Source organism: Gopherus flavomarginatus, chromosome 20 (assembly GCF_025201925.1).
Source record: "Gopherus flavomarginatus isolate rGopFla2 chromosome 20, rGopFla2.mat.asm, whole genome shotgun sequence".
NCBI lineage: Eukaryota > Metazoa > Chordata > Testudines > Testudinidae > Gopherus > Gopherus flavomarginatus.
Genome location: NC_066636.1, coordinates 20,712,505 through 20,724,920, shown reverse-complemented (window position 1 = coordinate 20,724,920; position 12,416 = coordinate 20,712,505). Strand labels below are relative to the sequence as shown.

Here is a 12,416-nt window from a genome sequence, read left to right as displayed (position 1 = left end):
TCCCCAAGAACGGCTGCAAAGGCTCCGTGGTTGGTTACTCTAGTGCATAACAAGCGTAGGATCTCTGTCAATACCACCTGTGCCTTCCCGGGGCGCAGCTAGATGCAGGCAGCAAGGCCAGCATGGTTGTGTACAGGCAGTAAACGTGTCTTTGGAACTCAGCTGTTCCCAGCTGGTTCCTTCGTATCATTATTGTTGTGGGAAGAGCAAAAGCCTCTCTGATCCTCCCCAGCCCGGAGCTGGGCACTGCCCGTCTCCGTCCCCCAGGACTGAAAATCCTGCCCTCCCCCACGCCTGGCAACCACGTCCATGTTTCTTCTGCACTCGAATTTCTTTGATGCACCCTCCATTCGAGCGTCCATTCTCCAGAGCAGGGAGGGAAGGGGGTCTGATCCCTGCTGGCTGATGCCATGGTTCTATCTTTTAAGCTGGAAGTGGAATATCCTTTTGGAGAGAGGTCTTTTTTAAAAAAAAGCATCATCATTTTAAGCCCAGCTTTCATCCTGCTGGGCAAACCTGGCACCTGCCATCCTCATTCCAACTCGGGTGCTTGCAGGCAGGCCCCTAAATCCATAGTTAGGTACCTAGACAAGTGGCCTGCGAAAGCTGGTGCCCCACAGAGGAGAAAGCAGCAAGGTACTTGAGTTAATGGATAGCAGCCGGCACCCATGAAAGGATTAATCAGCTCTCAGCATTGCCAGGTAAGTGTCCAGGTGCCTGGAGCCAGTGAGTGTGGAAATAATGCCCTGAGTGGGTGCTGCTCACCGGAAAGGGAGAGGGTTCCCCCAAACCTGTGGAGAAAGGAACACAGCTTTGCACAGTTTGAATTGGCTCCCTTCATAAACGCAGCTGTCTTTCTAATCCCAACCACCACTGTGTGCCTTGTGCAGTCATGGACACCTGTGCAAAGCGGGTGTACAGGGCTCCTCTGGATTTGTACAGCACCTAGCGTATTGGGCATCCACTCCTGAGTGCTCCCTGGGCAGTGCCATGCTAAAACTAGTGGCTAATAATACAGCTGTGCTCTGGGAGTGTTCCACACCCACTTGGCTTTGGTGTGCATCATTGCACGTGGTGCAGGGCAGGAGAGAATTGGGCACTACTGCTCAGAGGCCAGACTGCCTGCAGGAATGGAGTCAAATCGACAAGGCTTTTCCCATGCTGATTTCCTCCCCCGTCCCCTGAAATCGCTCTCGCCAATGCAGGAAAACTTTCCAAATCGTTCTTTGCTTTGGACCGGTTTTTCACGCCACTTTATTTTTTTTTATTGCTTAGGCACGTGTGCAAGAAAGGCCAGATCTTTGCTGCACCTGCTGCTAATTTCTCCCCATTCCCCCAGCACCTGAAGCCATAATCTTCCCCTGGTGAGGATATGATATGGCGATGGCAACCAGCCAGGCTGTTGCAGAGAGAGGACTAGTGTGAGAACTGTAGCTTTTTGGCCTGCAGGGGATTCGGCAACTCTTACGTGTTTGGGGAGGAAGGTGGGTTTATGTGAGTTTTGTGGGCCGAGTTTCCCATGTTCCGAGAAAGGACAGACAAATTCTCCACTGTGCAAGAATTAATAGACCGGCTTGGGCCCTACGAGCCATGGCATGTGCCCCACACCAGTGAGTTCAGCACCGGGGTAGACACTGGGCATTACAGGGTCTTGACTTGAGTGTTATTTTGCAGCGAGGCTGCTCTCTCTCCTGCTAAGCTAACTCCAGAACAATTATCTCAACTCTGCAGTGACGCTGCAGCCTTTGACTTTGGACAGGGGATGCGTTAGAGAAGAATCAGACTGGATTGTCCATGCAAAACCCCCTGAACACCAGAGAGGGGGCTTTGAACCTGTCTCTGTCAGATCCCCAAATATGCTGGAGACCTGCACACCTGGAACTCCATGGTGTCAGCCCACAGACAGAGTGATAAACTCAAGGACAGCCAAGCACCCTGAGTCTCTTCCTGGGTTTCTCCTGATGCCCCAGGCTCCGGTTTCCCTCAGAAGGTTTGCAGACCTCAGAGCTTTTGTGAGCCAGCCGTATTATTAGTCACTATTTTTAGCACAGCACTGCCCAGAGATAGCTCTGTCTTCCCATTGCCCTCCAGTACCAGCTGCTCCAGAGAAAGAGGCAGTAAACCCTGCAGTGCAGGGATAACGTGCCTCCTGGGGATGTATCTGCCTTACAGCCAGCAGGTATCAGCACCACCAGGTATGAGAGGATGTGGTTAGGACTTTAACTTGGGATATTACAGACCTCGGTTCAAATCTCTGCTCTGCTACACATTTCCTCAGTGATCTTGGCCCAGACCCTTCAAGGTATTCAGGTCTCTAACTCTCATTGAAGTCAATTTGTCTGTCAGGGTCTCCATTCCCCTGCCTCACAGGGACATTGTGAGGATACCTGCGTTTCAGATTGTAAAGTGCTTTGGTATTGTGATCACGGGGGGCGGGCAAGGACCCGAGAGAGATTCTGAGGTTGATTCATGTCCTGTAGGGTGTCAAGCCCTTTCCAATCAAAATTGGAACTTCTGTAACAGAAACAGGTGAGTTTCTTTGTGCGGTTTGTGCAGTCCTAATTTTGCCTTGATTAAAGAGCCAGAAGCGATTAACTGATAATTCCACTTATCTGTCCCCTAGCAGGAGTAATGATAAAAACATGAAACATAAAATAGACCCATGAGCAGAGTTGTTTTCCTGTGTTCTACATTTAGAGTAGCAAGAAAACACAACAGCTGAGAACCACCTCAGGGCTTATCCCCTCCAGAAGGAACATGGAATAACCCCTAGATTCTCAGCTAAGCCTAGGCCTCTTGACTACCCCCCTGGCAGTGTAAAGGAGCATTGAAATGCCAGGATGGTACCCACTTTAAAGCCTCTTTACACTACCAGAATGAGACCTTTAGGATAAATGAGACTCAGCCCCTCTATCATGAGTGTCGCCAGCTAAATCATAGTGAATAATTTATTTACTTACATTGCTTTTTGCAACTAGTCTGCAAACAGGCTGAGAAATTATCAAATGTGTTCACTGATCAACTGGTATTTAGCTAGCTCTTTGGGTCTCGCACCATCCAAAGTGCAACGCACGCTGCGTCGGTTAGTTGCACGTGTCATACGAGGTTGTTTCTGACCTGGAGCTGGTGGACATTTTTCAATCATTGACAAGTCGAAATAAATGTTGACAACATGTTTGTGACCTTGCCTTGCCTTTTCCAGCCCTTTTGGGTTTGAAACATTTCAAAATATCAGTAAACTTTGGAGTATTTTTATGACAATTTACATGGTTTCTTTTCTCAAAACCAATGCATTGTGATTCTGAAATGCTGCCACAGTGAATCATAGGAGTTGTAGTCTGGGTGCTTCATGCTCCCATTCTCCCTTGTGGGCTGGACTCACTGGTCATACTCCATCTCCCATGATGCACTATAGTTTCCATCTTGATGCACCATGGCAGTCATGTGACCATGGTGCATTGTGAGAGATGTAGTCTGACCAGTGAGCTTAGCCAATAGAGGAGAAAGGGAGCATGAGGCTCTAAAACTATAATTCCTGTGAAGCACATGGCATTTCCAAAACAAAATGTTTCACTTTGGGGGCTGTCAGTTTTTGGATGAAACATCAAATTGTCTACACAGAGCATGTGTTTTTTGTGAAAAATTCCATTTTGCTGAAAACTTGATTTTTCCCCTCAAAGATAAGTTTTGAAATCTGCAATCAGCCTTCTGGCCTCAAGATTTTTGAACGATACCATGGATGGGTTAAACAGGAGAGAAGTTTGTCAATGATCAACCAAAATCTTCAGATTGGCTTAAAAAAAACCAACCCAATCTCCTGAGTTTTGAACACTTGGGGTTGGCCACACTTCCTTGGTAAAGAAATGCCTTCCTGTCAATACTGATTTTAACTTAACCATTGCTTCCCCTTATGCCCATGTCAAGCCAGATTTTAAAGATGATTTCCCAGCACCCACAAAAGTCTTGTGTCCAGTTTTGGGCCCCCAACACAGAAAGGATGTGGACAAATTGGTGAGAGTCCAGCGGAGGGTGATGAAAATGATTAGGGGGCTCGGGCACATGGCTTATGAGGAGAGGCTGAGGGAACTGGGGGTTTTAGTATGCAGAAGTGAAGGGGGGGATTTGATAGTAGCCTTCAACTACCTGAAGGGGGGTTCCAGAGAGGATGGAGCTTAACTGTTCTCAGTGGCAGCAGATGACAGAACAAGGAGTAATGGTCTCAAGTTGCAGTGGGGGAGGTCTAGGCTGGCTATTAGGAAACACTATTTCACTAGGAGGGTGATGAAGCACTGGAATGGGTTCCCTAGGGAGGTGGTGGAATCTCCACCCATAGAGGCTTTTAAGGCCCAGCTGACAAAGCCCTGGCTCGGATGATTTTGTTGGGGTTGGTCCTGCTTTGAGCAGGGAATTGGACTAGATGACATCCTGAGGTCCCGTCTAAAGAATTTTATTTTTTTAAATATGGAGATATACCTATCTCCTAGAACTGGAAGGGACCTTGAAAGGTCATTGCCTTTACAGCACGATTAAGTACTGTCTCTGACAGATTTTTGCCCCCGATCCCTAAATGGCCCCCTCAAGGATTGAACTCACAATCCTGGGTTTAGCAGGCTAATACTCAAACCACTGAGCTATCCCTCCCCCTCCAACTTCCTCTGCCTCCCTCTTCCAACCCTAATCTTCTATGATTTCCCCTAGTGCTCATCTCCTCTTGATGCCTCTAAATCAGGGCCAGATTTTTCACAAGTGCTCAGCATCCCATTAGGCTATTTAAGGCCAGAATTTAATGTTCTGAGCTCCCTTGACAATGGAGCCACCTATTTTGGTACCTAAAGGGGGCTCTTTGGAAAAATCCACCTCTGACTGCAAGGACTGAGCCCCGCAAAAGGTTCCATCCCCTTAGTCGTGACACTGGTGCAATTAAACTCCTCCGTCTAGGCTGGCGCTTTGCTCCTTCCCCAGCAAAACAGTGGCCCTGGGTTGACTCCAATCAAAATTTCATTTCTGTGAACAGGAAATGGGCCCTGCTTGTCCCCTGACGGGCTGGGATTTTGTGTTTGCTCAAGGGCTGGGAGCTGATTACTTTTTTGATTTGTCCCTTTTTGATGGTCCTTTATCACCCCACCCCACCGCCCCCACCCATACGGCCTATGTTAATTGCAGTATTGCAGAGCAATATATAAATCAGATGGCTGGGAGTGAATTATAGCTACAGGAACAAGTGAATCATATTTTTTCCCGAAGAGCTTCTCTACACACAAGCTTTAATTACATTGGTCTAGTTAAACTAGTATGACACTCTCAGTTTTATTGGTATAAAGGTGCTTAACTATAGCCATACCAGAAGGGTAACACATCTCTTTTCCTGAAGGCAGGGTCCCTGTGACCAAAAGGGAAGGGCTTTACCATTATAATAACTCCTACAGCTTTTCATCAGCAGATCTCAAAGCACTTTCCGAAGGAGGTTGGGATCATCCCATTTTACTGATGGGGAAACTGAGGTACAGAGCAGGGCCTTGACTTGCCCTGGGTCACCCAGCAGGCCAGCGGTAGAGTCTCCTGAGTCCCAGTGCTCTATCTCCTAGGCCACACTGCACCTTTATTACGTCCACACTCGGAGTTTGACGGATTTAACGCCATTTGCTTGGAAGATCCTGCCAAACTCGTTCAATGGGCACAATTGCATGCATGCCGAATGGGTTTGTTCTCTCCCCACCCCCGACGTTCCTACCCAACTTCAATAGGAGCTGATGGAGCTCAGCACCAACCACAATCAAGCCCTTAGGATGGATTTAACCCTTTTAACCCTTCATGTGCTGGATAGCGCTGTGGAACGTTCCTTTGCTAAGGAATCCAGCTGCTCCAGCGGTTCGGGTGGTGGGGGGGGAGCAGCCTTGGCCTGACTAACACTTGTGCTTCCACACAGCTGGAAGCATTACGCGGGGTTATGTTTTTAGCCGCGGTGCAGTTCCTCAGTAACCTCTGTCCTGGAGCTAAATCAGGTGCTGGCAGCAGCATCAGTGCCGCCTTGATTTAGACTTTGACACAGGCTGAAGTCGATAATACCTCACGCGAGCCCATAAATCTGGAAGCCAGCGAGTTGGCTTTTGTTTTTCCTCCCCCAGCTGATCTTGCTGCTGAATCCAGCCTTGAAAACAGAGCCATCTTCTGTCTGTCCAGGGTTCGAGGCTGGGGGGGTGCCCGGCAGAACAGAGCTGGCTCTAAGAACAAGGACATCTGGGGTTTAAGGTGAGTAGGCAAGGACCCCATGTGCTGAGCGTGCCACGTAGGAACCCCAGAAATGTATTCAGAGGTGAGTTTGTCTGGAGGGACCACACACACACACACACACACCCCTCTGCCCAGGGAAAGTTATGCCACTGTTTACTAAGCCAGCCTGACCCCTGGGGTAACCAACCCCATTGGCCTTGGAGTTACAGTGCAGCTGACGATTGTTTTGACCCCATGTACTTTGTGGCCGGGTGGGTTGGGGACACTGGCCTGCTAGGAGATCGTAATTCAATTCCTCACACCCCCGCACTGCTTAGGCTGGGGGGAATTGCCCCTAACCGGGGACGTGATTTGTGCTGCTCAGCGTAGACGTCCCTCCCACCCCAGGGCAGCCAGCAGGACTCTGAGGAGGAAACCCACCTGGCCCTCTTTGGTGAGGGTGCCACGCCGAGCCTGTGGGAGGCGTCGCTTTGTAAAAGGCTCTTGCGTCGGGGTTTGGCCATTGTGCCGCAGACCTGGCAGGAGGTGTGGAGGCCTGTTGCACCCTCCTTAGAGAGGTAAAGAGGAGCAGTGGTGGGTGGAAGCAGAGGTGGGTGGAAGCAGGGAAGGTCCCGGGATCTGCAGGCATGTGCTGAAGTCCTCGTTAAGATCTGGAGTCCTCTATGGCAAGACCACGACGGGATGGGGTCTCCTGTGACGTCTGCCCTATCAGAAGCTGACGGTGGCAAATGAAGCCAATGGAAATGTAAAGGAGGGAGCCACAAAACTCGAATTCAGATACCATCCGGCTCATCAGACCGGTCGTCAGCAGGGAAGAGGTTCATTTGGCTCTGGGGCTTTTGTGAGACGCGCTGTGGAAGTAAGAGCCACAAAGTCCCTCTTTGCTCCCCTGCAAGTCTTGGAGTGTTAGGGCTTGAGGAAGGAGCCCTGGCTGAAGCTCCAGCTTCAGAGTCAGGTCCCGGCATTCCTAACAGGAATACAGTGGAATCGTTGCTTTCACCAGCCTGCATTGCAAAAGACCTCCAGTTAGGTTGAGTGCAAAAGATCACAACCCGTAGCACGACCAGTGCTAATGGCAGCCCCGTGCCCTGCTAGCCCAGGCTCCTCTGCTGTTAGCCCAAAAGCCATCCGTGTGTCTTAGAGGCCGTGATTCACCAGCGCTCACTTCGAGCTTCTCCTAGTTGAAACCCGCCCCGGGGCCGTCCCTACCTCGCCCTGCAGGCTGGCCTCCTCTGCTCTCAGCTCAGGCACAACAGTGACGGTGGTGGACAGCAGGGCGTATTCCTTCTCTGCCACTGGTAGGCCTCTGGGGCTGCCCCTCCGGTGCAGGGGCAGTGCCACCTGGGCGGTGCCCTCCTCCCTCGCCTGGCCGGTGGAGGAAGGCAGGTAGGAGGAAGCCTGGGCCAGGAGGCTCAAGAAAGCATCTTTCAAAGCCCTGCGGAACTCCCTCCGCATCAGGCAGTAGACGACAGGATTGAGGCAGCTGTTGCTGTGGGCCAGGCAAGTGGTGAGGGGGAAGATGTAGGTGTGGAGGAAGTAGAAGGTCTTGTCCCAGGGGACAGCCCCAAACTTCACCAGGGCTCCCCAGAAGGTTACCACGTGGTTGGGGAACCAGCAGACAAAGAAGGAGGTGACCACTAGCCAGACGGACGTGGCGATCTGGCTCTGCCTCCTGGGGTTGTTGGCGTTGACCCGGTGCTGTTGGAGGAAGCTCAAAAGCAGCAAGTAGGAGGCCAAGATGATGACCAGGGGCACCACGAAGGCCACCAACACCTTCTGGAGGTGATACACCCCCAGCCACCGGTTGGTGGGGAACTTAAGCAGGCACAACTCCACCCCGACTACATCTGTCACAGTGGCAAAGATGGCGGTGGGTATGGTGGCTCCCAAGGCCACGGCCCAAAGAGCCACGGTGATCCACTTGGCCAGGTTGGCTGTCAGCTTGAGGCCGGGCCTGATGGCGGAGGCCACGGAACAGTAGCGAGTGACACTCATGGTGGTGAGCAGGAAGACGTTGGCATAGACGCTCAGGACAGTCAAGGTGAGGACCAGCTTGCACATGGCATTGCCGAAGGGCCAAGTGAAATCCAGAGCCGTCTCCACAGCCCAGAAGGGCAGAGTCAGGGCGAAGTGGAAGTCGGCCAGCGCCAGGCCGAAGACGAAGACGTCTATGGTGGAGGCCGGCCGGCCTTTCTGGGCCCGGACCAAGTACATGACAATGGAATTGCCCAGCAGCCCCACAGCGCACACCACCAAGTAGATGCTGGAGATGAGGATCCGCAGGCTGAAGATCCTGTCCACCGGGACAGAGGCCGCATCATCCCCGCTCAGCCCCTTAGCGTCCAGCAGGGATTTGTTCCCAAAGTCAGGCCAGGATGAGCTGTTCAACTGCTCAATCCCCCCTGCCTGCATGTTCAACACAGTCTCCTCCCAGCTGGGGGGAGTGAGGGTTGTGGCACTGGGGACGTACAGCACCCAGCGCACGGAGGAGGAGAGCGGCCCCTCTGCTCACCACATGGCCGGCACAGCCATCCTCGCCCAAAGCCAGCCCATTCCCTGTCAGTGCTCTTCCATGCAACTCTGCTCACCCTGAGTGCACGCACCGTGGCACAGAAACGGGGACGGCCCCATGCAATCAGCCAGCGGCAGCTCACATGGCCGGGAGGGGGAATCCTTCAGGCACCGGTCGGTCCTTGAGCTCCTGAATCACCCCAATACACCCCTCGCAATCGACGCAGGCTGGCCAGTCTCCTCTCTCCTGCGCTCCTGAGTCCAGCAGTGCAGGGGGTGTGGACTGAACTGTGCAAGGCAGGAGAGCTGCCTTGGGTGTGTATGTGACACTCTAGCGACTGAAGGCCGGCCTCCCGAGGGGCAGGGCAAGACTCCTCCTTCGTTCCTGGGGCAGGTGGAACAAAGGTGCCTCTTCCCCCCCCGACGCTGCTGGACTCTCTATTCAGCTGTTTACCTGCAGCCACTGCTAAGGTGAGACTCTCAAAGCCACACCTGGTGCATGCTGCAAGCCCAGCTGGAGCACAGGCTCTGGGGTGAACCAGGAATGAATGAGCCAGTAGGGTCTGATTCTCCATTGGCCCTGCCATGGCTAGCACCCCTTTGTGCTGGGCTAAGTCACTGTACCAGGTGACCAAACTAGTTACCCTGGAGGTAGGGAAATCAAAATCAGGCCCAGCATATGTATGTGATGGGGTGGGGGGGTATTTTTAAGGGCCAGCGTCAGGTCAGCGTTTGGGTCCCAAAACCAGGTTTTTTTGTAGGAACAAAATTATAATGTCGGTGCTGATGTTGCCCTGCATTTAAATTCCAATGGAAACAAATCAACTTCCCTCAGCCTGGGGGGGTTGCAACGTAACCATTGCGCTATTGCGTTAGGGCAGGACAGTGAATGATGACTTGAGCACATTGCAAGCCGCGCTTCTTCCCTGCAGCCAGGGAACTGGTACAGAGAAGGATCTTGCCTGGCCCAAGGTCATCCAGCAAGCCAGTGCCTGGTGAGTGGGAGCGCCCTGCTCCATCCACTAGACACTGCTGCCTCGCTGGGCAGTCGGGGCCTACTCTTGGCTCTGACCCTAGGAGGCCTCGTGGGGGGGGGGGGCGAGAGTCCTTTTTCTGTGCCTCAGTTTCCCCATCTGTCAAATGCTTTATGATTTCTGGTTTTTAAAAGTGCTAGAAGTGGAGAGGAGAAACTATGGAAACTGACCAGTGCAGTGTCTCCGCCCCTCGAGACACACCATGCTTGTCAATGGCAAACTCCTGCTGATTTCTGCCAGGTTAGGACCCCCGGGTCTGACCCGTGATTTCCAATCAGGTGCTGTCCCTTTAACTGTGCTTGTGTATCTCCACCGTCCAGGTGATTTTGCTCTGGGCAGCTGATCAAAGCCTGGGAGTGCCCTAGCTGGCTTTCTTTCCCTGGGAAATCCTGGATTTAAGGGTGCTGAGGGGCGAGCGCCCCTCACAGCCCCTATCTTCTGCCAACGGGCTGTGCCTAGAACCCGGCAACCCAAAGGACCAGACTACAAGTGCCGGCTGGGAAAAGAACCAGAACCTCTCCCGCTCTGCAGCCCCCACAGCGTAGCAGGGGCAGGGGCTGGCAGAGGCAGGGGCTGGCGGAGGCAGGGGCACGCGGCCACCAGCACGCTGACCCCAGGGGCTGGAGGAAGTCGTGCTGGCTCAGGGGGTAGGGCTGGGTCTGGGCAGGACCTAAAAACTAGGCCAGGGGAGGCCTTCCCTGGAGGGACCCCCTGGCCTAGCCATCTTGGGTATTTGGATGGCTCCCATCACTGCAGCAGCCCCTGAACTCCTCACAGTCTTTGATGTATCCCAGCCCCCTGGGAGGCAGGGCAGGGCAGTGCCGCTCCCCCTATTGTCCAGATGGGAAACTGAGGCACAGCACCACCTAGCGACTCTCCCAGAGGGAGTCTGTGGTAGAACTGGGCCTTGAACCTGAGTTGCAGACTAGTGTCCTAACCCCTGGCCCATCTTCCCTCCAGCTGGTCCTTGATCTCTGCCGAGGCTGCAAAGAAGGAAGCCAGTTTTGTGCTGGTGACAGCTGAGGCCAGGCCTTTCGTCTCGCCACTTGGTGCCATCTTGAGAGCTCTGGGATCCCAACCCCACTGGGCCGAGAGTGTCCCCAGTCTGCGAGAGTGTCCCCAGACAGCTGAGCCCTCCTGTCCCCCTTGATCTCCGCTGGACACCTTAACAGAACAATAGCAACCGACTTCAGGGAAGTTTCTTTTGCCCTTGCCAGTGATCTAACATGCTGTGATTGCCTGGTTTGTTTGAGTTGGCAGCAAGAGGCAGCAATAAAGTACCTGGCGGTCCCGAGTGATGAAGGAGGCCTGCAAGGACTTCGAGCACACAAAGCCCCAGGTTTATGAGGGCTAAGGCCGAGCAGAGCACCTCAGACCCGATCCCAAGCGTCTCGGCTCCCTGAAGACCCTGGACATGACAGAGCACCTAGGACCAAAGCCTTGCAGTGGCATAGTAGCTGTGCTGGTTGCAGGATACAAGAGACACGCGGCAGGTGAGGTGACACCTTCTATTGGACCAACTTCTGGTGGTGGAGGGGACCAGCTTTTGAGCGTCACCGAGCTCTTTCTCAGGGCTGGGGAAAGTAACCCGGGTCTCCACGCTAAACTCAAGGAGGGAGCAATTGTTGGGAGACGCATGTTGTAGGAGACCACTCAAAAGCGAGCAACTAACACCTCTGCAGTTCTAGGACAATGGAAGGTTAGAAGCAGAACTTAATTTGTGCTGGGCTTTGCCGGGCTCACTGGCGCTGCTCTGGCACCAGCGGTGTTGTCCTAAATCCGAAAGTACCGGAAGCCACGCCATGTGGAGGGCATCTGCTTACTCCTCAGATGGTGGCCTTGGTGCAGCGTGGCTTTGCATGCACTGTGCATGAGCCCCGGCCCCTCGTTCTTTACAAATGAAGGGTGGTTAGCAGGCTGTGGGGCGTGCTATAAAAGGTTGTAATGGGCCAGTGTCTCAGATCAGCCCCCGGTTTGGAGCCTCTGGCAGAATTGAAATTCCCAGGCCCGTAGGTGGAAGGGGCTGTGCGGGTTTCCTTTGTCATGGGGACGCCCGTGCTGAGACCCACCAACCGGCATGGCCTGGTGGCTAGGGGCTAGAATGGGAGTTAGGACTCTAGCCCCTCAGTGACTCAGATGAGTCGCTTCTCTCAACTCCCCCTGTGTAATTACTAAATCCTGTTATCTTCTTTCAGTCCGGTTCCCCCGATCCTGTCCTGCAGAGAGAGGGGTGCATCTCACCTCAGCTGCCCTGGGGTCATGTTGCCCTCTGGGACTGGTTGAGATTCATCTGGAAAATGGCCCTCACTGCATGCACGTCCGTCTCTCCCCATGCTGGGGAGCACAGGAAGGACGGCGCATTGGTGAGGGGGCCAGGAGCACTGGATTCCTGGTGCAGCTCTGCCACAGACTCGCTGTGAGAGCTGGGGACGTCACTTAGCCGCTGCGGCTCCATGACGCAGCTGTTAAAAACAGGAGCAACGGTCCCTATTTCCCAGGGTGCGGGGAGGAGCCCAGATACTACGGGGATGGGCACCAAATAAATATGAAAATTGGTTTCCCAATCTACCCGTCTGCCTCTTGCATGGGGGCGCTGCCCTCTGCTGGTGGATTATTTCATGAGCGAGGCTCCTGGCCCGG

General features: G+C 53.3%; 1 protein-coding gene across 1 annotated transcript; it reads right to left on the bottom strand.

The window, feature by feature from the left end:
* Positions 1-7,392: 7,392 nt before the first annotated feature.
* RXFP4 (relaxin family peptide/INSL5 receptor 4) lies at positions 7,393-8,643 on the bottom strand. The gene has a single exon (XM_050930999.1). It carries the CDS (start codon positions 8,641-8,643, stop codon positions 7,393-7,395), a length of 1,251 nt encoding a protein of 416 aa, XP_050786956.1.
* Positions 8,644-12,416: the final 3,773 nt, after the last annotated feature.